This window comes from Chiloscyllium plagiosum, unplaced genomic scaffold (genome assembly GCF_037043375.1).
Source record: "Chiloscyllium plagiosum isolate Xiang-an unplaced genomic scaffold, Cpla_swu_hap1 HiC_scaffold_31, whole genome shotgun sequence".
Lineage (NCBI taxonomy): Eukaryota > Metazoa > Chordata > Chondrichthyes > Orectolobiformes > Hemiscylliidae > Chiloscyllium > Chiloscyllium plagiosum.
Window position 1 is genome coordinate 2,932,829 of NW_028270169.1, and position 26,650 is coordinate 2,959,478.

Consider the following 26,650-nt stretch of genomic DNA (forward strand, 5'->3'; position numbering starts at 1 on the left):
CAGGTTGGAAGAAGATTGCTTGTTGCGTTTAACAGGAGTCAGTGATTTCACTTTTCCTGATATACATAAATGATCCAGATCTTGGTGCAGAGGACAATTTCAAAATTTGCAGATGACAGATCTTGGGAGAATTGTAAATTGTGAGAAGACTGCACAACTTCAAAAGGACATGAGCAAGTTGTTAGAATGGGCAGATACACAGCAAATGAAGTCCATTGCTAAGACATAGGAGGTACAAAGAACATGGAGATACAGTATAAAAGATATTCTTCCAAAGTGTATACAAGTGAAGGTAGGCCAATGTGCATATATCATTAAAAGTGGCGGGAGAGATAGAGAAAACTATTAATTAAGCATACAATAATTTACGCTTCATAAATAGGGGAGCAGAGTGCAAGAGTACAGAGATTAAGATAAGTTTATGCAGGCTGAAGCTTAGCTGGGGTGTTGTGTGCAGTTCCGGGTGCCACATTGTAAGAAGAAAGTGCAGAAGAGGTTTATGAGAATGGTTCCAGGAATGAGACACTTCAAGTACGAGCAGAGAATTGGAGAAGTTGAGATTTTCTTCCCTTGGATATAAGGCTGAGAGGAAACTGGATAGAAGTTTTCAAAATCATGTGGGATCTGGATAGTGTACAGAGGGAAAAACTGTTCCCATTCAGAAAACAATCAGGAACGAGTGTTTTACAACAAGCAAATGTGAATTCAGAAAGAGAGCTTTTTCATACAATGAATGAATAGTCTGGATCTGGCATGCACTGCCTACTGGGATGTTCAATTGAGACATTTAAGAGGGCATTGGTTGATTACTTAAACAGCTACGATGTGCAAGGGGAAAAGTAAGGATACTGACATGAAATTAAATAGTCAAGTGGCAGACATGATGGACAGAATGGTCTCCCTCTGCACTGTTACAATTCTAAGAAAGGGAAGTAATTTCAATTACAAAACTAGGCTCGTCCTCCCTATTTTGAAGAATTGAAGAGATGGTTTGACCCATTTATTATCCTTAACAGGGAGTGAGGTGGATGCCCTTGAAAATGGCATTATATAGACAAGCAACATCATAATCAACAAAATGGGATATTCCCTGTAAACAGTGAGTGTTGCTTTATCCCACAGATGTTTTGAATTCAGAATTAGGGATGGCTTGCTGCAGTTGTACACAGCCTTGGTGAGACTACACGTGGAGTTGTGCACGCAGCTTTGGTCTCTACGTAAAAGGGGATATACGCCCCCTACAGAGGGTGCAGCAAAGGTTCTATAGGCTGACACTGGGGTGGCAGGACTGGCCAATGAGGAGAGATTGGTTTGACTGGGCCTGTATTCACTAGAGTTTAGAAGGATGATAGAGGATCCGATTGCAATATTACATTTTTAACAGGGCTGGACAGCCCTGTCCTCTATCCAGATCCCACTGCTTTTTGAGAAAGAGAGAATTCTGAATGCAGGGACAATGTTTTCCCCAAACCGTGGAGTCCAGAAGCAGGGGCCACTGACTTAGGATACAGGTTAGGCCCTGTTGGACTAAAAGGAGGAAGAAGATTTCTTCACTCAAAAGGTAGTGAACTTATGGAATTCACTACCACAGAATGATGTGGAGGCCAAGTCATTGTGTATATTCAAGAAAGAGATAGCTAATTTTAGATTTTAAAGGCATCAAAGGGTATGGGAAGAAAGTAGGCATATGGCATTGAGAAAGTGGATTATTACTGAATAGTGGAGCAGGTTTGAAGGGCCGAATGGCCTACCCTTGTTCATGTGTGAGATGGCGGGAAGATATATCCAGAATTCAACCAGATTTCTCTATGTGCGAAGGGGTGCATTTCTGTAATGTCTAAGTGAAAGTACAGGTAGTTCCCCAAAATGCCATAGTTGCGTTCAGCAAAACCTCACTTACTAGAAATAATGAGGCCTATGAGAAAAGTGGGGTTGGGGCAGACCACGAAAGGCCTAACACAAAGTATAGCACAGCCTGAATGAAGATTCAAATCATATTTATTAACAAATTTAACTCAGTACATTCAAAAAAATGTAAGGAAGCTGCTCTCTGTACAGTACCTCTCACAGAAGCTGCTCTGTTCAGCAGCCGACACTGGCATATGCACAGCTCGGCACTGACATCAGCAGAGAGCAGCACGAAGACTGCAACTGATATTGTGCATACACGGAATGGTGCGGACACCAGCACATGTGCAGAACGAAGCGCACAAAGCGATCCCTGCTGGAATCGCGCTATTGCAAACGGAGGTCAGCACTCTCCAAAATACAATTCCCTAATTCTTTAGCGGCGTTATAGCCAAGTCACACTGCCAAAACGTGCATTATCCCAGAGCCACCTGTAGTGAGTGTTACTATTGCATTGTCAATCATCAGCCATCCAGCCAACTGAGCTAACAGACCCCTACTCATTGACATTATGGTGTCTTTTGAAGCTGTGATTCCTTAAAGCTCACAGTTTGTGTCAGTGTTCTGGATGCCAGCTTAGTAGCCTTCTCAACAGAAAACTTTAAATTAATTCAGAATGAAAACGCCAACCTCTCTGCTATGAAATATCATAGAAACATAAAACTAACAGCACACTCCCCCACAGTTTCTCAATTGCCATGGGGATGAAAAAATATCTAATTCTGTCTTAAAAATACTTAAACATTCTGTGTCACTGCTTTTTGAGGAAGAGAATCCCAAAGACTATCAACCCTCAGAATTCTTTTTCCCTCAGCTGTCTCTTAAATTTTTTAATTATCACCCCTCCCCCTCTACCACAGTCATATAATGGGTATAGTCCATTAGTCAGTGATAATGCTCCCTATCCATCAACCATGAAGCAGTCTAGTGGAAGTATGTTGAAGATACTACCTGAGAAACCTTGGTCAAACAGCAAGAACCTACTCTTTGAATCTGGAAGTGTACAGCTAACAGGAGCATAGTGTGCTCCACCTACTTAAACACAATGTACAGTACCAAGATAACATACTCTAACCATAAAGACAAAGCCCATGATCAATGGGTAAACACAGCAGACATGCGGATTGAGGGACAGCAGCTAAGAAGATGACAGGACAAAGAGAAACTTCTCATTAGCAGCTGAAATAGCTAATCCTGTTTCTACACCAAAGAGACTGTACCACCTTGGAAACTGATCGAGACAGGAAATTAATCAGGAAGTGGAATTCACTGAATCTTTTAACATATCTGTAGCAATGAAGTTTGATAAATGATGAATAAAATAAATTTTAGATTTTAGCTATGATGGTAACGAGGAGAATATGTTCTCAGCATGTGATCCCAGACATGTTCTGGAGTAAGGGAGAGGGACTAGACAGACAAGATGGCTAACTACAATGTTGGCTCTGGATTCTGTTTGTCTAAGGTAAAGAAAAATATCCTGGACCAAAAGCAATAATTTTGTTCCCAGCCACACTGCCAGTAGTGCTCAGAACAGAAGAATAGATCATTAACATAGAGTGAGACACAACAGCTCCCTCAGAGGGAATCTCTCAGACATTTGGACTGTGCTGGGAGAAAAGGAAAGACAGGAGTGCCAGTAAGAAGCAAGAGCTCGATCTCACAGTGAGTCACATATCACCATTTAGTTTGGGATGGAGGGGGAAAGCAGATTAAAGACATCCAACACAGATCCTACTGAGCTCAATTAACTCCTTCTGACGACTAAACAAGTGCAAACTTCAAAAACAAATAGAATCAACTTCCATTAAATGAGAAGCAAAGGCTGCTGTATAAGAACATGTCCACAAAAAGACTGCTATATCAAGTTAAACTGGTGGTTAGATTGCTATTTTCTGCAGTGAGCATTTATACACACACACACACAAACGAGTGTTTATGGCACTCCGATGCACCAAGGAAATCTTCAAAAGGATAAAGTCAATCTCAAGAAGTGGATGTCAGACGGCCCTGGGCCTTTTGGAATTAACTGCAGATTTTTTTTTGCTGAAGTGGCTATTTGAAGATCTTTAGTGCATACTGCACTATAAAACACTAACACGTTGCATGTCAAAGAACAGTTATCAGTGAATTTAGGTGGTCAGTGAGCCAAGCTCTGGTTCCTGACTGTTCTGTGGTTAAGGCCCAAAGTGGGAGACAATCTTCTTCAATAAACATAATGCAGCTTCACACATTTTCAAAATCAGTCCGCTTGAAAACCTCAAATTTTCCGAATACCATATTCTCATACCCTCAGTCAGACATTCTTAATAAAGAGAAAGCGGAGGAAGTTACTGGGTGACAGACACTTAGAACTGTACTTAGCTAAACGTTTCCATGATCTAGAGGCTGTGTGTAAAACTAGAATTATGATCAAATAACCATACAGTCAGAGATAAAGTAACAGTGTTGATATTAATGTTTTAATTGCCAGGAAGAAAGGACACAAATCCGATCTGTGAAGTCACAATAGCAGAAGACAGATTTCCCAACTTCACTCACGGAAAAAAAATGGTAAAGGGCGATTCCAACACCAAATTAGAGAAACATTTCTTGCAGACCAGCAAGGACAACAAGTTATTCAGACCTTACATCAAATCAGACTGTAGCTGACCCATTTTCATCAATCCACCTGCATTCTCTCCTTTATCACCTTGCCTAGAAGAAGTCTGTCAATCTTCATTTCAAATTCTAAAGTAGGCCAACATCCACATCTTTGGCTGGGAGATAGATCCCCATTTGGACCACCCTCTAAATGTAGAGAGTTTTCTAACTTTTTTTCTTGGACAACCTGGCAAAATTTAAACTTCTCCCCCCCCCTTTTCACAGACTCCACTACAAGCTGAGGTTTCTCTCTATCCTATCAGTGACTTTCGAAAGCCTTAAAACATGAAGCAAATCACTCTTTATCCTTCTCCATCCCAGAAAATACAAGCTTAGATTTATGCAATGTCTCTTCTTAATGTAACATCTGGAATCTAGTAACATTATGATAGATTCAGTGCTGTGAAGGTTTAACATAGAATTTTCACAACTGGAAGTGGGCTTAAATTGATAGGATAAAGCTACAGTCTGAAAACTCTATGAATCTCAAGGCAATCTCCGTTCAGTTAAAAAAACTCTCATGACTGATTGGCAAAAAAAAAAATGCTGTTTTAACTCCGACAGACACATTGATTCTCTTGCATCTAATCTGTGCTCTGTGTCCCCTGAAAGTATTTGATTGGGAAGGTGTGGAGGACACTTTAATCTGTATCTAACCTGTACGTGTCCCAGGAGTGTCTGATGGGACAGTGCAAAGGGAGCTTCACCCTATATCTATCTCTTTATATATATGCATTTATGCTATCTACAGCATCTAGCTGCCTTCTTGATCCACTGCAGTCCTCAGGATGTCTTGCAGAGAGGCTGCTCCAGGACTTTGGACCAGCAACAATGAAGAAAGTATTATATATCCAACTCAGGATGGTGAGTGGCTTTGTGATCTTTCTATGTATCTGCTATCCTTGCCCTTCTAGGTGGTAGAGACTGTGGATTTGGAAGGTGCTGTCAAAGGTGCCTTGGTGAGTTATTGTAATGTGGTCTGTAGATGGTACACTCCACTACCATTATGCATCAGTGGTGAATAGAGTTATGGTTAAGATAGTGAATGGTTGCTAAAGTACATTTGTTCTGGATGTTGTCGGACATGCATTCACCCAGGAATGTGTGGAGAATTCCAGCACATTCCTGACTTGTGTCTTGTAGATGCTAGACAGGCTTTGAGGTGTAAGGTGGCGAGTTATTCATTTCAGGATTCCCAGCCTCTGATCTGTTCTTGTAGCCATAGTATTTGGAGTGATGGGTGGATATTTTGTTGTTGAAGATTGTCATTGCCTGGCATTTGTGAAATGTGAATGTTACTTTCCTCTCATCAGCTCAAACCTGGAGACTGTCTGGTCTTGCTGTGTTTGAACATGGATTGCTTCAATATCTGAAGAATCGTGAATGGTGCTGAAAACATTGCATGATCAGCAGGAAATATTCCCAAATCTGACCTCATGGAGGAAGGAAACTCATTGATGAATCAACTGAAGATGATGGGCCTAGGACACCACCTTGAGGAACTGCTGTAGAGATGCCCTGGAGTTGAAATGATTTACCTCTTACGAACACAACCACCTTTGTGCCAGATATGTCTCCAACCCAGCAATGTTTTCCTGATTCACAATGACTCCAGTTCTGCTATTACCCATTGATGCCACACTCTATTAAATGGAGCCTTGGGGAGTCACTTTCACCCCAGCTGTGCAATTCAATTCTGCTGTTCATGTTTGAATAATGGCTGTAATGAAGTTAGGAGCTCAGTGGCTTTGGCAGAACCCAAACTGATCCTCATTTAGCAGGTTATTCCTTTGCAAGAGTCACTTGACAGCACTGTCAACAACTCCATCTTGGCTGATGGAGAATAGACTGCTACATTGTCATTGGCCAGGTTAGTACAGTCCTGCTTCTTTGTGTACAGCATATACCTGAGCAATTTTCCACATTGTCGGGTCGATACCAGTGTTGTAGCTATACTGGATCAGTTTGCCTAGGGTTAGTTCTGGAACATAGTTCTTTAGTCTTATTGCTATGATATTGTTAGGAATTTGATGGGGACAGTTTAGAGGGAGCTGTAGCTTGTGTCTAACCACATGATGTCCCTGTCCTGAGAGTATTCGATGGGGACAGTGTAGAGGGCGCTTTACTGTCTCTAACAGTGCCGTACATGTCCTGGGAGTGTTTGATGGAAGTTGGTTGGTGGGTATGACTTTATTGGAAAGGTCTGTGATTTATTTTTCCATTCCATAAAATATTCTCATTCATTGTTTATATAATTAAATTCTGCAAATATTGCAGCATATAAGGAACTCATGTATACAGTGTGATAGCTGCAAAGGATGATCAACACTGAATTATACAGGCCATTCAGCCCACTAGTGTTTGTGTTAGACATGAGACTCTTCGCAGACCCCTTGAAGTAACTATGAAAGTGCAAATGATCCCAGCAGGGATTGAATATTCAGCTGTGTATTCAGCAGGGCTCTGCATTTTATCCTTTTGATATGATTAAATTTAAAAAGTTTTCATGAAACTACATTTCTTACAAATATGCACCATATCCCTGTGTAATCCTAAAATGTGACCTGCAGTGAGTGCTGCCTTTTAAACCTCTCCAATGCATTTGAGAACAGTTTATTCTGTTTATTTTCTGAGAGAGGAGTGAGGCTTTGATCCCAGTTTGTTCATTTGCCAAACTTGCCATCACAGTCGTGCAGAAGGCATGAATGGTCATTTTCACACGGCCCATCCGACTTGTTTTTCTGATCTCGACAAGTCACAGAGATCTCACAGAGCTTTCCAGTCCTGCCACCAAGGTCTGTTTATGACTAAGTAAACATTAGCGAAAGCCAAGCTCATCCACTTGCTCTTTCCCTCCTCCCTCCCACGCAGCATATAATAAAAAAAATACTGCCAGCTTGCTCCCTGCACTGAGTAACAGACTGACCTTCCTCTTGGTTTCTTCGAAGAGGCTCATCAGACTCTCCCGAGCTGTAAGAATTGGATTGCTGGCAGCAAGACTCCGCATGTAATAGTAGACAGCATCCAGCTTCCGCCTCTGTTTAAAAAAAATCAAAAAAGGAGCAAAGATGAAACCAGTTTAAAACATAGACACAGCTCAGCTGAACCCAATTACTGAGCATTCCCACAATTGCTTTATTTTCACTGAAATCTATTAGTCATAAATTATCCAAGTTCATAAAAACCACTGGACATTTTACCCCTGGCTGGCTTACTCCTGAGAACTAAAGCTCAGAGTTATCAGACCCAACACAAATACAATAAAGCAGCCCTCCTGACACCTCACCTCCCCAAAATGGCCCCTAGCTATTTTGTGAGGTGTATTTAAATGTTCAGCTGTAGAAAGCACTGATCAGCATCGCAAGTATGGAAAACAATCCTGACAACAGCTATTGGCTAGCTACAAGTACAAAAACCAAGCTAAGACTTGACATGCCATGGATCACAGCAACAGTACACATCACCCTTAAAACATCCACTCCATAGAACTTCATACGCCTCATGTAAGGTGAAAACATTGAGCCTCAACACCAAAGACTTCATTATTCTCACAAATGCACAAAAAACCTTTTAGATTTCAAGCAAGATCATGGCATTAACTCAACATCAACCACACGCTTATGATTTTTAATGTCAGGAGATCAAATTCCTTACCCTATTTTAAATGTGAAATCTAATAAACTAGTGGGTTCAATAAATTTTCATCAACGCTTCAAAAACATCCTGCATTACATATCTCATGAACCACTGACATCTAGTGGCACAAAGAATTAGCACATTCCAAACTTTGATAGTTTATTTTGAGGCATTATGCTAAAGACCAAATCTCAAAAGCAACAGTTTGGGTTCTGATTAATTTGAAGCTCTTGTTACAGACTTCATATATCCCTTAATAATATCATTAGAGCACTTCATATCCAAAGAGATGCAGTGACTCATCTAAGAAACAGGAACAGGAGTAGTCCATTCAGCCCCTCAAGCCTACTCTGCCATTCAATGGATCACGGCTGATCCAAAATTCCTCACATCCATTTTCCTGCTCTTTCCCCGTAACCCTTATTTCCTGAGTGATCAAGAATCACTATCTCAGCGTTAAATATACACAAGGACTCAGCATCCACAACTCTCTGTGGCAAAGAGTTTCAAAGACTGACAACCCACTGAGAGAAGAAATTCCTCCTCATCCCAGTTTTAAATTGATTCCCCTTTATTCTGAAGCTCTACCCAAAGGATGCATCACTGCCATTTTATACAGCATGATTGAACAAATGGGAGTGGTAGAAAGGCCAATTAATGGTTTAGGGAAATGTCAGTTTAGAATGGAATGTTTGCCAGGACACCAGGAAAACTCACTGCTCTTTTCACAAGAGCAAACACAAGTTTTTGCCAAAACAAGTAATTTATTAGCATTCTGTGATTCTAGATCAGGACAGATCTCACTTAGTCACTGGAGCTGGTATGGGAGACTGCTAGATTCTCATCAAATGCAAGGTCATCAACCTGGAATTAATCAGAAGGATAGTAATTCTGCTCTTAATCATTCAAATCAATGACTAAAAGATTAATCAGCAGAAATGAATTAGAACATGACAGGAAGCTAGCTAGAAATGCAAAAACAGGGATAGCAAATGTTTCTGCAGTTATTTTAACAGGAAGGAGTGAGTGATGTGAGCATTAGACCTCTAGAGAGTGAAACTGTAGAGTTTGTAGTAGATAATAAGGAAATGGTCAACGAACAAATATTTTGCTTCTGTCTTTACAAAGAAAATGTGGCTAATGAGGTGGTGGAGGTAGTATCTGTTAGATTCTGGAAAAGATCCATCAGATTAAGTAGCAGCAAACATATCCCCTCCGATCAAGAAGGGAGAGAAGCAGTTAGCCAGTTAGCTTGATGTCTATCACGGGAGAGATTTTAGAATTAATCATCAAGGAGGTTATAGATAGACACACAGAAAAATTCAAGATAATCATAAAGAACATAGACCAGTACAACACAGGAACAGGCACTTGGTCCACCATGTCTGAGCTGAAATGATGCCATTCTAAACTAAGCTGTATCTCTCTCTATTCCCTGCCTTTCATGTGTCTGTCTAAGTGCCTCCTAAAGATTGCAATCATCTTTGCTTCTTCCACCTCCCCTGGCAGCACATTTCTGGCACCTATCACATTCTATGTAAAAAAAACTTGCCTCACACATCTCTTGTAAACTTTTCTCCTCTCACCTTAAACCTATGCGCCCTTGTATTTGAAATGACCGTAATGGGAAAAAGACTCTGACTCTCCATGCCTCTCATAATTTAGTACACTTCTATCAGCTCGCCCCTCAGCATCCAATGCTTTTTGTCCCGAATTTCCCCAGCAATGATGCATTATTTTCTGAGTTATTCCTGTTTCCCTTCATAAACAAGAAAAGGACACTGGTTATTCTCCATTCTTCTGGGACCTCACATGTGACTAAAGAGGATACAAAGATCTCTGTTCAAGTCCGAGCAATCTCCTCCATGCCTCCTCCAGGATCCTGAGATAGATTTCATCACCTATCCATCATAACAATTCTCAAGACACCCAGCACCTTCTCCTCTTTAATACTGACATGCCCCAGAATATCAACACATCTCTCCCTAATCTTAGCATATCAAAGTCCTTCTCTTTAATGAATACTGATGCTAAGTGCTCATTAAGGACCTCACCCACTTTCTCTGGTTCCATGTATAAATCCCCTCCTTTATCCTTGAGTACGGTTTCCCTAGATACATTCTTTGCTCTTTATATATGTATAAAGTACCTAGGGATTCTCCTTAATCCTACTTGCCAAGTATATTTCATGGCCTTTGTTTGATTTCAATTCCAGAAAGCTACATGCACTTCCTTTTTTTTTGACTAATCTTTCAATATCTCAGCATCCAAAGTTCCCAAATCTTGCCATTCTTGTCTTCATCCTCAGAGGAACATACTGGTCCTGAACTCTGATCAAATTTGAAAGACTGCCACATGTGGAGGTATGCTCAAACAGGCACCCAATCTAATTTCAGCAGTTCAATTACAATGTTGTTGTAATTAGTCTTTCCCCCAGTGTAGCACTTTCAGAAAACCAGTCTTATTCTTATCCATAACAACCTTAACATTTACAGAATTATGATCACTGTTCTCAAAATGCTCCCCGACCAAAACCTTGAACCTCTGGCCAGGCCCGTTCCCCAATACAACATCTAGTACAGCCCTTTCCCCAGCTGGACTATCTTCACATGATTTCAAGAAACCCTCCTGCAAGTACCTAACAAATTCTGTCCCATCTAAACCCCTTACGTTAAGGGAGTCTCAGTTAATATTGAGGAAGTTAAACTCACCCACTACAACAACCTTACATCATCCATGATCTGCTTACATACCTGTTCCTCTATGTTCTACTAGCTACTGGGAGGCCCACCACCTTAGTGATTCCATCTTTCGTATTCCTAAGTTCTACCCATAGAGTCACTGGATGAGGCCTCCAAGGTATCCGCTCTTAGTACAGTTGTGACATTCTCCTTAACCAGTTATGCAACTCCTCCAACCTTTTTACAGCCAGTCAGCATGGTCTTGACAAAGGGAACTCATGACTAACCAAATGTTAACTGGAGTTCTTTGAAGGATAAAAGGGAGCCTGTGGGTGTACTGCATTGGCTTTCCAGAATGGACTTGACAAGGTACCACAAAAGTTTGTGGACAAAGTAGAAACTGATGATGTACTAAGTAAAACATCAGCATTGATAGAAGACTGGCTGGCAGGCAGAAAGCAGAGTACGTATAATTGAGTCTGTGTCTCATTGGCAGGATGTGAGTCTGAGTCGACAAGACACAGAAGCAGAAATCAGGCCATTCAGCCCATCGAATCTGCTCTGCCATTCAGTCATGGCTGATAACTTCTTCAACCCCATTCTCTTGCTTTCTCCCCATAACCCTTGATATTCAAGAACCTATCGCAGTCTTAAACATACTCAATGACCTGACCTTCACACCATAGGTTCATCACTCTCTGACTGAAGACGTTTCTCCTTATCTCTGTCCTAAAAGGTCTGCCCTTCAATCTAAGGCTGTGCCCTCGGGTTCTAGTCTCTCCTTCCAATGGAAACACCTTCCCAACATCCACTCTGTCCAGGCCATTCAGTATTCTATAAGCTTCAATTAGATCCCCCATCCTAAGCTCCATCGAGTATAGTCTCAGAGTCCTCAAACATTCTCATATGTTAAGCTTTGCATTCGAGGGACCATTCTCATAAACCTCCTCGGAACCTGCTCCAGGGCCAATATCTCCCTGAGATATGGGGCCCAAAACTGCGTATAATGCACTAAATGTGGTCTGACCAGAGCTTTATAGAGCCTCAGAAATACATCCCTGCCTTTATATTTAAATCCTCTCAAAATAAATGCCATCATTGCATTTGCCTTCCTAACTACTGACTCAACCTGCAAATTTACCTTGAGAGTGTTCCACAGTGATCTGTGCTAGACCTCAACTTTTTGCAATTTATATCAATGGCTTAGATGAGGGGAGTAAAGGTATGTTAGCTAAATTCACAGAAAACACCAGGAAAGGTAGTAAGCTATGTTGTGAAGACACAAGTTTGCAGGTGGATATACATAAGTTCGGTGAGTGGGCAAAAGTATGGAAGATGGGAGTACAATGTGGAAAAATGTGAAGTTGTTCATTTAGGCAGGAAGAATTTTAAAAAGTATTACTATAATGGAGATCAACTACACAATTCCAAGGTGCAGTGTTCTAGTGCATGAGTCGCTAAACATTAGTATGCAAGTACTGTAATTAAGGAGGCTAATGGAATGCATACTTCGTTATCAGGGAAATTGAACATAAATGTAATGCTGATATAATTCAGTTGTACAGAGCATCAATGAGACCATATCCAAAGTACTATGTACAGTTTTGGTCTCCTTATTTAAGGAAAGATATAAATGCATTGGCGACAGTTCAGAGGTGGTTTACCAGATGATACTTGGAATAAGTGGATTATTTTATGAGGTAAGGTTGGATATCTGGGCTTTGTTTCCACTAGAGTTTAGAAAAGTGAGAGCTGACTTGAATGAAGTGTAGAAGATCCTCAATGCTCTTGACAAGGTGGATGTGGAAAAGGTACTTCCTTTTGTGGGTTAGTTCAGAACAAAAGGGCACCGCCTTAAAATTAGAGATCGTCCATTTTAGACCGAGATCAAGAGACTTCAAAAACCATGAATACAGGCAGTGGAGGCAGGGTCATTGATCATTTTTAAGGTACAGGTGGATTGATTCCCTGCTCAACAAGAAGCTCAGGTCATTGCGGGTAGATGGGAACGTGAAATTCAAAACAAACAGATCAGCCATTTCCTTAATGAATGGTAGAACAGGTATGAGGAGCTGAATGGCCTACTTCTCCAAGTTGTATGTCTGTATACTGCCTCAGACTGTTGGGTACAACAGTGCATCTCTCTCACTTCCCATGTTATGGTGATTATTTAGTACTTAAACAATATACAGAAATGGGTGCAATTCAGAATTCTCCAAGGCTGAAAATGAGTCTGCAGGGACCAGGTGACACACACATAAAGTCAGAATGTGAAGGAAGTGAGCACAGAGCAGTTTCCACCCAGCTCCCAGTGGGCAAGTGTCAACACCATTGAGAACCTGAACCTGCCAACCTCCCTCAGACAATGGCCACATGGGAAAGAGAAAATCTGTCACTTTAGTACCATGGGGAGCAGTATTCTGTTACAGTTTTGGGCAAATCACTGGAGAAACACAAGGGGAGTTCCACATCAACACAATTTTTGTGACTAGAAGACCATCAGCACTGGAAACTTATTCATGCACAGACTTTCAAATCCTAGATTTTAATGTGGATATATTCTGCCACTGGGATAAGAGAAGCCAATGTACCTACATCAGGAACCTCAGTGTCTCAATTACACATTTAAAACTGCACCCACATTAAAGCAGCTCTTCCCTGCAAACACGCCCTGCACACCGTACTGATCAGCAAGTCACTTATCAATTAAAGTCTAAAGATGCCCACTGATCCGAGAAAGGTCCAGGCAATTGGCTTTTCCTCCACTCTGAGCAAAATGGATAGCAGGCCAGTGCGATCACATTCGGGGTGGAGTCACAGCAGGAGTATGAACAAAGGAAGACAAGGAGAGCAGAAAAATACATTAGACCCCAACAGACACACTTTCAGACAAAGAGAGAAGAATTGAACAGCCTAAATGATAGTTAACACTGTTAGCTATCTGGAGCACTGAGAGAAATGACCATATCAATAACTAACTAGCAATACAGACTGAGGTAGTGTCAGGATTGTCAGATACCGCTGCTGCTTACATTCCACTCTGACAATTCCTTCCCATGTTGGAGGGGATTCTCTCTGCAAGAGCAGCTGTCAGGGCAAATGCACCAAGCCAGGTGCTAAACAACCCTGCAGGATTCAGCTCACAGGACCAAGATGATCAGAGTCCATCAGTCCTTGGTGTAGTGGAGAAGGGAGAGGGAACAAAACCAGCTGCACGCCTGGAGAGGAACCAGCATTCTGAAGAGCTCTGACAGACTGTTGCCCCAAATAGCAATTCTGGAACATGGGGATAGCATCCTTGTACTTGGACCATGGGTTCAAACCAAGTCCTGGTACAGGGATAACTGGATTCGCACCTCAAAATAGGGACTGGACTGTTGATACCCTGCTCCATACAATACTTCGCAGAAACTGGCACCCTCTTTCCTAACAAGCAATCTAGGGTTAACCACACAGAGCTTGTATTAAGCAGCAAAACAGAGGACACCTGAATCAGCAATCAGGCAATAACATCTTCCCCTCCCTTCAAGTAGCCACGCTCTCCATTCTGCCTCCATCCGCTGAGAGGGACCTGCCAGCAAAAAAATAACAAATTCCTCCACACATCAGCACTAAAACCCTTCCATACTCATTTGACAAAAAGCATGCACAATATCCCCAGGGGTATGAGCTCAACAGAAAGAAGAGATGGAAAAGCAATCTCACTGCTGTCAAGTGCCCTGTTTCACCACTCAGCCAAGAAATGGCAAAAGTCACTGTAAATGTGCCTATATGAAAAAATGTAAACTCTGGCCCATAACTGCAGCTTCACAGCATGAATCTTGCTGGTTTAAACTCTCCCACGGTGGTTGCACAGATGACAACACTTGGTAACAATGAGATGGCTGCATACCAACCCACTCTCCTGGGTGCACTTCAGATACTCTGGATCATTAACCCTCCAAATACTGATGAGCGCTGGGAATTTCTAGTGCCCATGGGTCAGTCACATTTCTGCAATGCATGCACAAACCCCAACACTTATTACATTACCCAGTGGATGAAGTACATTAATCCCACATAGCAGACATGAGATTTTTAAATACGAAAGTGAGCATTTCTGCTGGATCTCCCTCTTCCTTCAATTCTAAACTTCACTTTTGTTCAATGAAATTCTTCAGCATTACAGATTACTCCAGTATAGACTCCCTTTCCATGGGAGACTCCCAACTTTCAATGTCTACTCCAGCATAGTTTTTATTGATCATCCCCAAGAGTTGGGTTTCCTAATAGAAAGTGTAGGTGACGATCAGTGGGTATGGCAAAACACATAACAAGTTTGCTGGCCCATTCTGGTAAGAAATGTTATGGATCCTACATTTGGTAACGTTCCATACAAGAGTCCCTTAAATGAAATGGACGTGGATGTATTTGGAGGTGATCTTGTGGCATGGTAACGTTTTGGGAAGCAGAGGGAACGTGGCTTTCTTCTCAGATTTGCCCAATCTCAATAAGGATTTGCACTGGGATCTTAACTGTGAACCATATTTATCAATGACTTTGATGAAAGAGTCATACAACCAAAGTTGCCGACAGCACCATGTTGGGAAGTACTGCTCGTAATGCAGATAGGAGGAAGAGGCTACACAGAGACAGTGAAAGGTTGTGGGAAAACTATCAAAGATGGAATTCAACATGGCAAAGTGGAAGGCCATCCATTTTCAATCAGGTAAAGATGAATCAGATGAATACTGAGGAAGTAGGAGTTATGAAAAAACAAAGAGGCTTGGGACCTGATGGTGCACAGGTACAGTACCAAATGCAGACCTCTATCTCGAGAGCTGGCACTCATGAGGAAGTTTTAAGAGTATATTAGCCCAGGTTATTTATTAATTTGTTCTTTTACATTTTACAATGCATTTAAATTGGCAAGTACTGTGCTCTGGGGGCTGTTATCCATACGGACATACAGCACAGAAACAGACCCTTCAGTCCAAACAGTCCATACTGACCACAATCCCGAAACTAGTCCCACTTGCCTGTATTTAGTCCACATCCTTCCAAACATTTCTTATTCACGAACATATCCAAATGTCTTTTACATGGTATAACTATACCCACATTCACCAAGTCCTCTGGAAGTTTATTCCACACACAAACTATTCTCAGTGTAAAAAAGTTGCCCTTATATTTTTTTAAAGTTTTTCTCCTCTCACCTCAAAAAATGCCCCCTCACCTTGAAATTTCCCACCTTAGGTGAAAATGGGCAGCACGGTGGCTCAGTGGTTAGCACTGCTGCCTCACAGCACCAGGGTCCCAGGTTCGATTTCAGCCACGGGCTACTGTCTGTGTGGAGTTTGCACATTCTCCCCGTGTCTGCGTGGGTTTCCTCCGGGTGCTCCGGTTTCCTCCCACAGTCCAAAGATGTGCAGGTCAGGTGAATTGGCCATGCTAAATTGCCCATAGTGTTAGGTGCATTAGTCAGAGGGAAATGGGTCTGGTTGGGTTACTCTTCGGAGGGTCGGTCTGGACTGGTTGGGCTGAAGGACCTGTTTCCACACTGTAGGGAATCTAAAGACACTCGCATTTCACTGTATTTATGCCCCTCATGATTTTATAACTGTCAAAAAGGTCACCCCTCAACTTCCTATGCTCCAGAGAAAGAAGTCCCAGGCTATCCAGTCTCTGAGTTATAACTCAAATCCTCTGGCCCCACAAACCCTAACTTTGAGAGAGAGCTGTGTATAACACTAATTATTGATAGCAAGTTAAAGGCAACAGGAAACGTGCTTTATACCTCTCCAGTATTTCTGGATACAACACGCAGAAATGCAGATAAAAGAAACTATCCATTAGTCAAAGCAGCTACCATTTTCACAGCTGATCCTGCCACAAAGCTGTTAACCAGCAGCGTTGGAGTAAGCTAGAGAATTCATTCAGATAGTTGCTGTCCAGCTGTCTGATGTTTAATATTTGCCTGAGGATTACACAGACCAATGTTTGAGGGCTCTTGCAATAGTGGTCATATCCCCAAGCCAAAATGCCCATGTTCCAGTCTCACTTGCTCCAGAGGTGTGTCATAACATCTTTCAACATCTTAAAAATATCTACGGCCCAACTCTTAAAAGTTGCCTAAGTCAGTCTCCTCAGTTCAAATCCGACTGGGACATTTACAATAGTGACTACATTTGCTCAGCTGTGAAAGCTGTGGTCAAGCAGCATCTTAACGAACCACTGTCTGCTCACCAGAATGCAGCCAACACTCAGTCATCAACTTCGGGACAGGAAGGGAGCAATTGCACAGAAAATTCCTTTTATAGGAGATTCAAACATTTCTCCATCATAAGTCACTAACAGCAAACTCAAAATAACATTTTCAAAACAGCTGCCATTCAAATCTGGAAGAACAGCTTTCAATAGAATTGGTCAATCAGACACAGCAAAGGAACCACACCGCCCCCTCCTGATCACTGCTGTACAAGCACCATGTCAGCAGAGCTACATACAGGGTACAGTAGTTACTCCACAACAGTGAAGCCAAAGGGCAGGACAGATACTGTCTACAAATTGTGAAAAATATTGTAAGATACAGAGTTGACAGCAAAGACCACTATGCAGAAAGTTCCAAGCTCAAATCTCATTCAAATAGGTAGTCACTAAATCTAAACTGAAGTTTGAGTGCTACACTGGACTGCTGCATTCTATTCATAAGACCATAAGGAATAGAAACAGAATTAGGCCACTCAGCCCCTCAAGCCTACTACACTATTCAATAGGATCACTGTTCATCCGACATTCCTCATTCCATTTTCCTGTGCCTTTTCCCATAACTCAATTCCCCTACTTATCAAGAATCTATCTATATAAAAAAAAGTATACTTCAATAACACCTTACGTGACCATCAGAAATTTCAAAGTACTTTGTAGTCATATGAAGTGTAATCACTATTGTAATGTACAAATCACACTTATGCACAGCAAGCTCCCAGACACAGGAATGTGAAACAGATCAGATAATTTATTTCTGATGTTGATTGAGGAATAGTTCACCTGCTCTTCTTCAAAACAAAATATACCCCCCAGAAAAGCAGATGGGGGCTTGGCTTAATTCTGATCCAGAAAACCCCTCATCCAATGGTGCTGCACTCCCTGAGTGATGAGACATCACACCAAGGAGCAAATGGCTGTTTGAATGTATGATGAAGATCCAATAGCACCATCTGAAGGCAAGGCAGTTGCGCTGGTGCATTTACCTCTCCATCAAAATCCAATTAAATGATTATTGATCAGAGCAATCATTGCATTTCCTACTTAACAGCATTCTCTGTTTCAGTGTATATGAGGCACCCTGAAAAACTAGAGACACAAGAATTAGGGGATATGATTTAATAAATGGATGAACAACTCAAGTCACAAAGTGTGCAAACTGGGCTGCTGAAAAAAGTTTCAATTCTAGCGAGTGTTGAAGTACAAACGAAGGAGCTCACCGTGTAGATGGCTAGAATAGCAAGCTGGTTGTAAGGCCGTCCATTTTTGGGTGCAATCTGCTGTGCTTTCAAGTACCAACTGTGGAGGGGAGAGAGAACATGTCAGATAAAGAGCACAGCAAACAACCCCCTCTACTCCACACATACTGATCAGATAGCTTTTGCCACTTCAAATATGTAGATTTGAAAAGTTTTCCCACAGCTGTAAAGGAATGAAAGTATTCTCCCTCACCACAAAAGGCCATTGCATTTAATCTTGTCAGTCTTGGCTGAATTAATAGCAGATAGAAAGCAAAGAGAAGGAATAAATGACTGATTCTCAGGATGGCAGGCTGTAACCAGTGGGGTACAGCTACTGTCAATGCTTAAACCACGACTGTTCATAAACTATGCAAATAATTTGGATGTAAAGTCCGAATGTAATATTTCTCAATTTGCTGAAGACACCAAACTGGGAAGTAACATTAATTATGAGTAAGATGGCAAGGAGGCTTCAAGAGGAAATGAGCACACAAAATGGATGGAGTAGATCATGGCAGAACATAATGGGAAATTATTCAACAAAAATACAGAAAGGCAGACTATTCCTTTATTGGTGAGAGGTTGAGAAGTGCATGAGTCCATGAGTCACTAAACGCTAGCCTGCAGGTGTAACAATCAAAAAGGGAAGAAGGGCTTTATCACAAGGGATTGGAATACAGAAGGAAAGCTGCCTTGCTGCAATTGTACAGAGTCTTGGTGAGGAGTGGCACAGTGGTTAGCACTGCTGCCTCACAGCACCAGGATTCCAGGTTCAATTCCACCTTGGGATGATTGCCTGTCAGGAGGTTGCATGTTCTCCCTGTGTCTGCGTGGGTTTCCTCCTGGTGCTCCGGTTTCCTCCCACAGTCCAAAAATGGGCAAAGTAAGTAGATTGGCTACACTAAATTGCCCATAGTGCCCAGGGATATGCAGGCTAGGTGGATTAGCCCTGGGAAAATGCAGGGTTACAGGACTAGGACAGTGTCAGTGTGGACTCAATGGGCTGAATGGCCTGTTGCAACATTGTAGAGATTCTATGAGCTCACCAAAGAGGGAGTGCAATGAAGGTTACCAGATTGAAATGTGGGATGATGGGATTGTTTTACTAGAGATGAAGTATAATGGGTTTGTATTCTCGAGTTTAGATGAACAAAATATGCATAGGATGAGAGCCAAGGTCATTGGAATGTTTCCACTGGTTGGAAAACCTAGAAGTGAGGGATATCATTTCAGAATATAAGGTCAGCCATTTCAGACTGAAATAAGGAGGAACTTCTTTACTCAGAGGGCAACAAAATCTTTGGAATTTTCTACTAGAGGGTTGCAGAAGACCAATAATGAAAAGCATGGCCATTAAAAAGGAAACTGACAGGTTTCTGGAGACTATGGCATCAATGGGTCTGGAGAAAGTGTGGGAAAGCATGTTGTGGTTGTTGATAAGCTCTGATCTAAGTGAATGGTGGACCAGGCTCAGTGGTCTGCATGGTCCACTCTTATTCCTTTGTTCTCTTCCCACCCACTTTGCTTTGCCACAATTCATCCAATCCCCTCCCTGCTGACTGGACTGTCTCACTGGGTCGTCTGCTGTATGTATTCATGACCGTGAATGGCCAGTCACCACTCAGATTCACAGTCTTGGATGGTTGGTTTGTGTTGATGTCAATCAGCCACTAAGAGCTGAGTAGTGATGATCTCAGGAGTTTTGTACATGCCAGCCTGACCTCCCACCAGCCATCTTTCCCTGTGTGCAAACATTTGCAGCTGGCTTTGCCACTCCTAACAGATCAGGTGTCCAACACTAGCTACCAATTTAGCTCCTCTTTCTGGTACTCATGACAGCAACATGCTTAGAGTCATATCATTAATTCAAATAACAGTAGTGCAGAGGTTTCTAGAAACTGATCATTACCTGAGACCTCTGCCTACCCTTTGGTTAAAACTCAAAGATCTTGCTTTCTTTCTGCTTAAGAGTGTTCTGGGTCACTGTCACTGGCCTTCTCCATTTATTAACATTACCTGTTTGATGGTATCATTGACACTACAAGATCATATTGCATACATACACAGTTGATAACTAGCACCAACTTTTCACTGTGACCCTCAAGCCCTCCACCTCCTATTGTCCAACTGTCCATATGACAGTTAGGTCTGAGATGAGCTGCAATTACACAAGTGTTCAAGTTGTTTAAATGGGGTTGCAGTTCAGGCTTTAGTCTAAATCTTTATGAGGCAGAGGTGGTAGTGGCTGCATGTAGATGGGAAGGGTTCACATGAAGGGAGCTTAGGAAAGTTGAAGAGGAGGGACAAGGAAACAGTGTAATGTGAGTATTGGCAACCAAAGTGTGACGTGAGGAACCAAGAGCACGAACATAAGAGTGCACCCACAATCATGGTCACAGAAGGGAGCAGTAGCTTCAAATGAACAGAACAGGAGTGGGGGATTGGGTTAACAGAAATTTAGACACCCAAAGATAAAAGTTATGGCAATGGAAAACTGCGTCAATGTGGCTGAAGACAAGGTGAGTGAGACGGGAAGAGTTAGATAGCTTAATAGAAAGAGCATTGCATCAGAGGCTAAGACCATGCAGAGATCAGTTGTAAAAATATCCAATTGAAGTCACTTTATCTGAAACTGTGTAACATCCTCTATTAAACTGATGAAATAGTGTCATAAATGGAGATATTTCGTATAAATCCAATCACCATTAGTGACATGAATGCAAGGTGACAAGGGCCGAGAAGTAATTTTTCCAGAGTACACTGCATTTTGAAAGACCGTCAGAATGGAAAAGAGATTCAGCCCTGGGAATAAAAGATAATGTAAGGACATGATAAGAAAGGACCTCTGTTTGGAAGCAACACATGGAGATTAGGAAAAGCAAGGGTCTAAAAATACTAATGGGGAGTATTATACAGCACCTCCATCTCCCCCAGCAACACACACAGTAGTTATACTGTTCGACAAAACATTATACAAAAAGTTAGTGAAGTTTGTAACAAGTGTACTGTAATAATTGTAGAGATTTGAATCTTCTTACAGACTAGAAAAATTAAATCAACAAAGGTGATCTGAAAGACAGGTTTGTAAATACAAACAGGCTCGGTTGCACACAGTTTCCATCCTTGAGTCCATTCACAGGACAACATAAAGTGGTTTATAAGGACAGGAAATAGACAATAGATGCAGGAGTAGGCCATTCTGCCCTTCGAGCCTGCACCACCATTCATTATGATCATTGCTGATCATCCTCAATCAGTATCCTGTTCCTGCCTTATCTCCATAACCCTTGATCCCACTATCCTTGAGAGCTCTATCCAACTCTGTCTTAAACAAATCCAGAGACTGGGCCTCCACTGCCCTCTGGGGCAGAGCATTCCACACAGCCACCACTCTCTGGGTGAAGAGGTTTCTCCTCATCTCTGTCCTAAATGGTCTACCCCATATTTTTAAGCTGTGTCCTCTGGTTCGGGACTCACCCATCAGCGGAAACATGTTTCCTGCTTCCAGAGTGTCCAATCCTTTTATAATCTTATATGTCTCAATCAGATCCCCTCTTAGTCTTCTAAACGCAAGGGTATACAAGCCCAGTCGTTCCAATCTTTCAACATAAGATAGTCCCGCCATTCCAGGAATTGACCTCGTGAACCTACGCTGCACTCCCTCAATTGCCAGAATGTCTTTCCTCAAATTTGGAGACCAGAACTGCACACAATACTCCAGGTGTGGTCTCACCAGGGTCCTGTACAGCTGCAGAAGAACCTCTTTGCTTCTATACTCTATCCCTCTTGTTATGAAGGCCAGCATGCTATTAGCCTTCTTCACTACCTGCTGTACCTGCATGCTTGCCTTCACTGACTGGTGTACAGAACACCCAGATCTCTTTGTACTGCCCCTTTACCTAACTTGACTCCATTTAGGTAGTAATCTGCCTTCCTGTTCTTGCCACCAAAGTGGCATTAATATATATTGTAAAAAGCTGCGGTCCCAGCACTGATCCCTGTGGTACTGGTCATTGCCTGCCATTCCGAAATGGAGCCGTTTATCACTACTCTTTATTTCCTGTGAGCCAACCAACTTTCAATCCAAGTCAGTACTTTTCCCCCAATACCATGCACCATAATTTTGCTCACTAACCTCCTATGTGGGACTTTATCACAAGCTTTCTGAAAGTCCAGGTACACTACATCTACTGGATCTCCCTTGTCCATCTTCAGAGTTACATCCTCAAAAAATTCCAGAAGATTAGTCAAGCATGATTTACCCTTCATAAATCCATGCTGAGTCTGACCTATCCTGTTACTGCTATCCAGATGTGTCGTAATTTCATCATTTATAATTGACTCCAGCATCTTTCCCACCACTGAGGTCAGACTAACAGGTCTATAATTTCCTGCTTTCTCTCTCGCTCCTTTCTTAAAAAGTGGTACAACATTAGCCACCCTCTAATCCGCAGGAACTGATCCTGAATCTATAGAACATTGGAAAATGATCACCAATGCATCCACGATTTCTCGAGCCACCTCCTTCAGTACCCTGGGATGCAGACCATCAGGCCCCAGGGACTTATCAGCCTTCAGACCTTACAGTCTCTCCAACACCAATTCCTGGCAAATATAAATTCCCTTCAGTTCAGATCCTTCAGCCACATGTCCATGTATAGGATCGTTAAAATTACACCTGTATATGGAAATTCTTTTAAGTTGAATGTTCTTACACCGGGGATTCCCTGAAATGTCATGACAGCTTCCTCGAGCTATATGTGATGGAACCAAGCAAGGATAAAGCTATTTCATACAGTCATAGAGATCTACAGTACATAAAAGGGCCCTTTGGCCCATCACATCCACGCTGGTCAAAAATAATTATTTAATTTTAGATCTAGTATTGTGAAATTAGACAAGGTTAATTAGTAAACTCATCATAAAAGATCCACTCAAAAAATTATGATCACAATACAATTGCATTCCATATTAAGTTTAAAAGTGACTTACTCCAAACATTAAAAAATATCTTAAACCTAACCAGAGCCAGTTAGGTAGGTACAAGTTGGACAAGATGAATGGTTAATTAAAAGGTTGTTGAATAAACAGTGGAAAACTTTGAAAGAAACAATTCAAAATGATTTCTCTACATTCACATAAAATGCAATTGTTGAGATTGTCATGATGCTGATGGACAGTGTAGTTGTCTCATACCAGATCCGGTGAAATTTCAAGCTTGAGATATAAATGTTTCAAAAAATGTGGATCAAAGGCAGGTTAAAACAGACTTGAAATACAAGTCATTCTATGATCCAGTTAAAAGATTAACCAGGCTCAAGGCACAGAATAGCTTACATCTGCTCCTGTGTCACCAGATTTACCTTGAGCAAAGCAAAACATTTCAAACATAACTACAATAGAGCTGAGCCCACAAACTTCAAACGTTTGGGTTCAATTTCTGAAACCAATCAGGAATTGTGTAAATCAAGGAAACAAAGTGAAGCTGTGTGTGAATGCCAGTGTCTGACAATACTGACAATCCTCTCGGTTACACAGGATTGTAGGGGCACAGAAGCAGCGCCTCAAGTTCCAAGGAAGGGTCACTGGACCTGAAACGTTAACTCTGATTTCTCTCCACTGATATTGCCAGACCTGCTGAGCTTTTCTGTTTTTGCTTCTTCTCAGACTGATGGCTGGGAACATATCACACAAAAGAGCAGCAGAAATTTGGAGCCCCCTCCCCCCCCACACATACACACAGAATGGTTTTGAGCCTGAGATTCAAATGAAAATGTCAAAACTGTAATAGACTTATTTTTCTTGGAAGGCTATTAAGGGTTATAGGAGCAAGGCGGGTGTGAGCAAAGGCATAGCTGGAACACTCACTTTTCGACCAGAATATTGTGAGCTCAAGTCCCACTCTAGACACTTCAACACAACCTCCTACTGTGATACAGCGCAACTGCTGCATTAACAGAAGCAACATTTTTCCAACAAGTGAGACCATGACCCTGTCTCGCCCCTCAGTAAATCCCACTGCACTATCTTAAAGAAAAGCAGGGGGTGTTCGCCCCAGTGTCCTCACCAATTATTTTTGAATTAGAAAGACTGGACATTCGCTGTCCATACATTCAAAGCCACTTTTCTATGATAAATTAAAAATGAAATACTTTGGACAGTCTTCTCTTATTGCAATGGAGCTCCAGGTTGACTGTAAGCATCACTTATGAATTGAAGAATCATAGCCACTATTTTCAAAACAGGTACACAAACAATGTTTGTCAATGTTAAAGCCTGACTACTTGTAACCATTAAGAAAATGGAAAAAATGGAGCATTGGATGAAGGTTAAACAAAAGCCACCTTCCTGGAGCCTAACGTGCAAAGCAGCACCAGCCACGCTTGGGACAAATCGACACTATTCCTGCAGCTGATACCGAGTAAAGACAGACAAGAGGCCAGCAGCCAGAGAGAAATTAAAACATCAATAAACAGGACGAGAGATGCAGTTTAGTTCCATATCCATCTCTTATTAAGCAGACAGTAATACAGCACCTGCGAGCCTTGCCGTAGTTTGTGGTGTCATTGGCTTGTTCCCTGTAGCGGGAAATGTCTCCCTGACAGATCATACATCGTTGGGCACTGATCAGTGCATACTTCACCTGGAATTCAACAAGAACAACCAACAGGACCATTATCACATCAATACATGATCTATAAAAAACATTATAATGAATGCAGTCAGAGTATCTCTCAAGGCAGCTGTGGAACGCAAACAGAAAATGCTGGAGGAATCAGGTCTGGCAGCAGCTGTGGAAAAAAAGCAAAGTTCATGTTCTGAGTCCAGTGACCCTTCTTCCATTCTGAAGAAGGGTCACTGGACTCTCAATTTTGATTCTATGTGCTCTGCATGATGCTGCCAGACCTGCTGAATTTCTCCAGCAATTTCTGTTTGCATTTTATTTTAAGGCAGTTGTGGAAATTGTACAGAACACAGCGTTGAGTATCGAATGAGTTTTTCTAAAATATGCTGAAGCAATTCATGCTGAAGGCAATGCATTCTGACAAACAATCATCAACCCAAATATTAACAGGAAGTGATTACCCACAGACATCGCCTGAGCTGAGTCTTTACAGTATTTCAGTTTAAGTGCAATTAAGTTAGCAAGTATCCAACAGATGGGCCACTGGAGACCTCCAATGGTGACAACACAGAGAGAAACAGGGCAGCATGCATGTTTACTCTTAAGAACAAGCTCTCAGCTGAGTATTTATCCCGTTCTCCTGCAGTCTATTGCCAAGGAATTAGATTAAAAATCTGACAATACCTTGCAAGTGGGAAACAATCAGACTGAAAACATACAAAGACACAGGGTGGCATGATGGCTTAATGGTTAGCGCTGGCAGGGACCCAATTTTGGCGACTGACTGGATGGAGTATCCTCTGGCGACTGACTGGATGGAGTTTGCACATTCTCCCTGTGTCTGTGTGGGTTTCCAACATGTGGTATAGTTTCCTCCCACAGTCCAAAGATGTACCGATTAGGTGGATTGGCCTTGGTAAATGTGGGGTTACGGGGATGAGAGGATGCTGGAACTGGATAGGATGCCCTATGGAGGGTCAGTGTAGACTTGATGGGCCAAATAACCTATTTTGGTAGTTTAGGGATTCTAAATGGAGCCACGCCTGATGCAATGTATGGGATTTATCAATGGCATCAATTTGAATGCATTGTTCACATAGCTTCATGCACTTTTAAATAAAACAACCTGACCTCATCACCTCTTTCAGTTGAAAACAAATTTCTGTTTAGAAAGGGTGTTGGTTTCCATATAGAGTTAGATTCCCTGTCACCAATTTTCAACAGTAAGTAAAATGGGAATGGAAACCAAAAGAACTGCAGATGCTGTAAATCAGAAACAAAACTAGAAATTGCTGGAAAATCTCAGCAAGTCTGGCAGCGTCTGTGGAGAGAAATCAGAGTTAACATTTCAGGTCCAGTGCCCTTCCTCAGAAAATGTGAATGGAGTTGTGCTCAGACTTCAAACTGCTCGCCTGTACTTACCACTTTGCGAAGCGGCTTGCTGCGGATGGCCATCCCATCCATGTAGTCATCCAGTTTAAACTGGTACGTAATCTGCAGCTTGTGCAGGAGGCTGTCAAAGAAGTTGGTCCCCTAAAAACAGAAGCAAACCCTGGATTAATCCCAGTCTGGCCAGAATCCTCACTATCACCAGCTGTCAACTGTGCCAAGGGGTTCTCCATTGAATAGTCATAGAATTCCAAACACAAAGGAGACTCCCTCCCTTCTCG

At 41.9% G+C, this 26,650-nt stretch overlaps 1 protein-coding gene across 1 annotated transcript in view; it reads right to left on the bottom strand.

Moving 5' to 3' along the window:
* Positions 1-26,650, bottom strand: part of smg6 (SMG6 nonsense mediated mRNA decay factor) — a 488,459-nt gene that overhangs the window by 457,283 nt on the left and 4,526 nt on the right. The window contains exons 3-6 of the mRNA XM_087977135.1: positions 26,403-26,513; positions 24,892-24,998; positions 18,335-18,413; positions 7,478-7,588 (exon numbers count right to left, since the gene is read on the bottom strand). Of these exons, the coding sequence (XP_087833261.1) occupies positions 7,478-7,588; positions 18,335-18,413; positions 24,892-24,998; positions 26,403-26,513 (408 nt within the window). The remainder of the gene's footprint in view (positions 1-7,477; positions 7,589-18,334; positions 18,414-24,891; positions 24,999-26,402; positions 26,514-26,650) is intronic.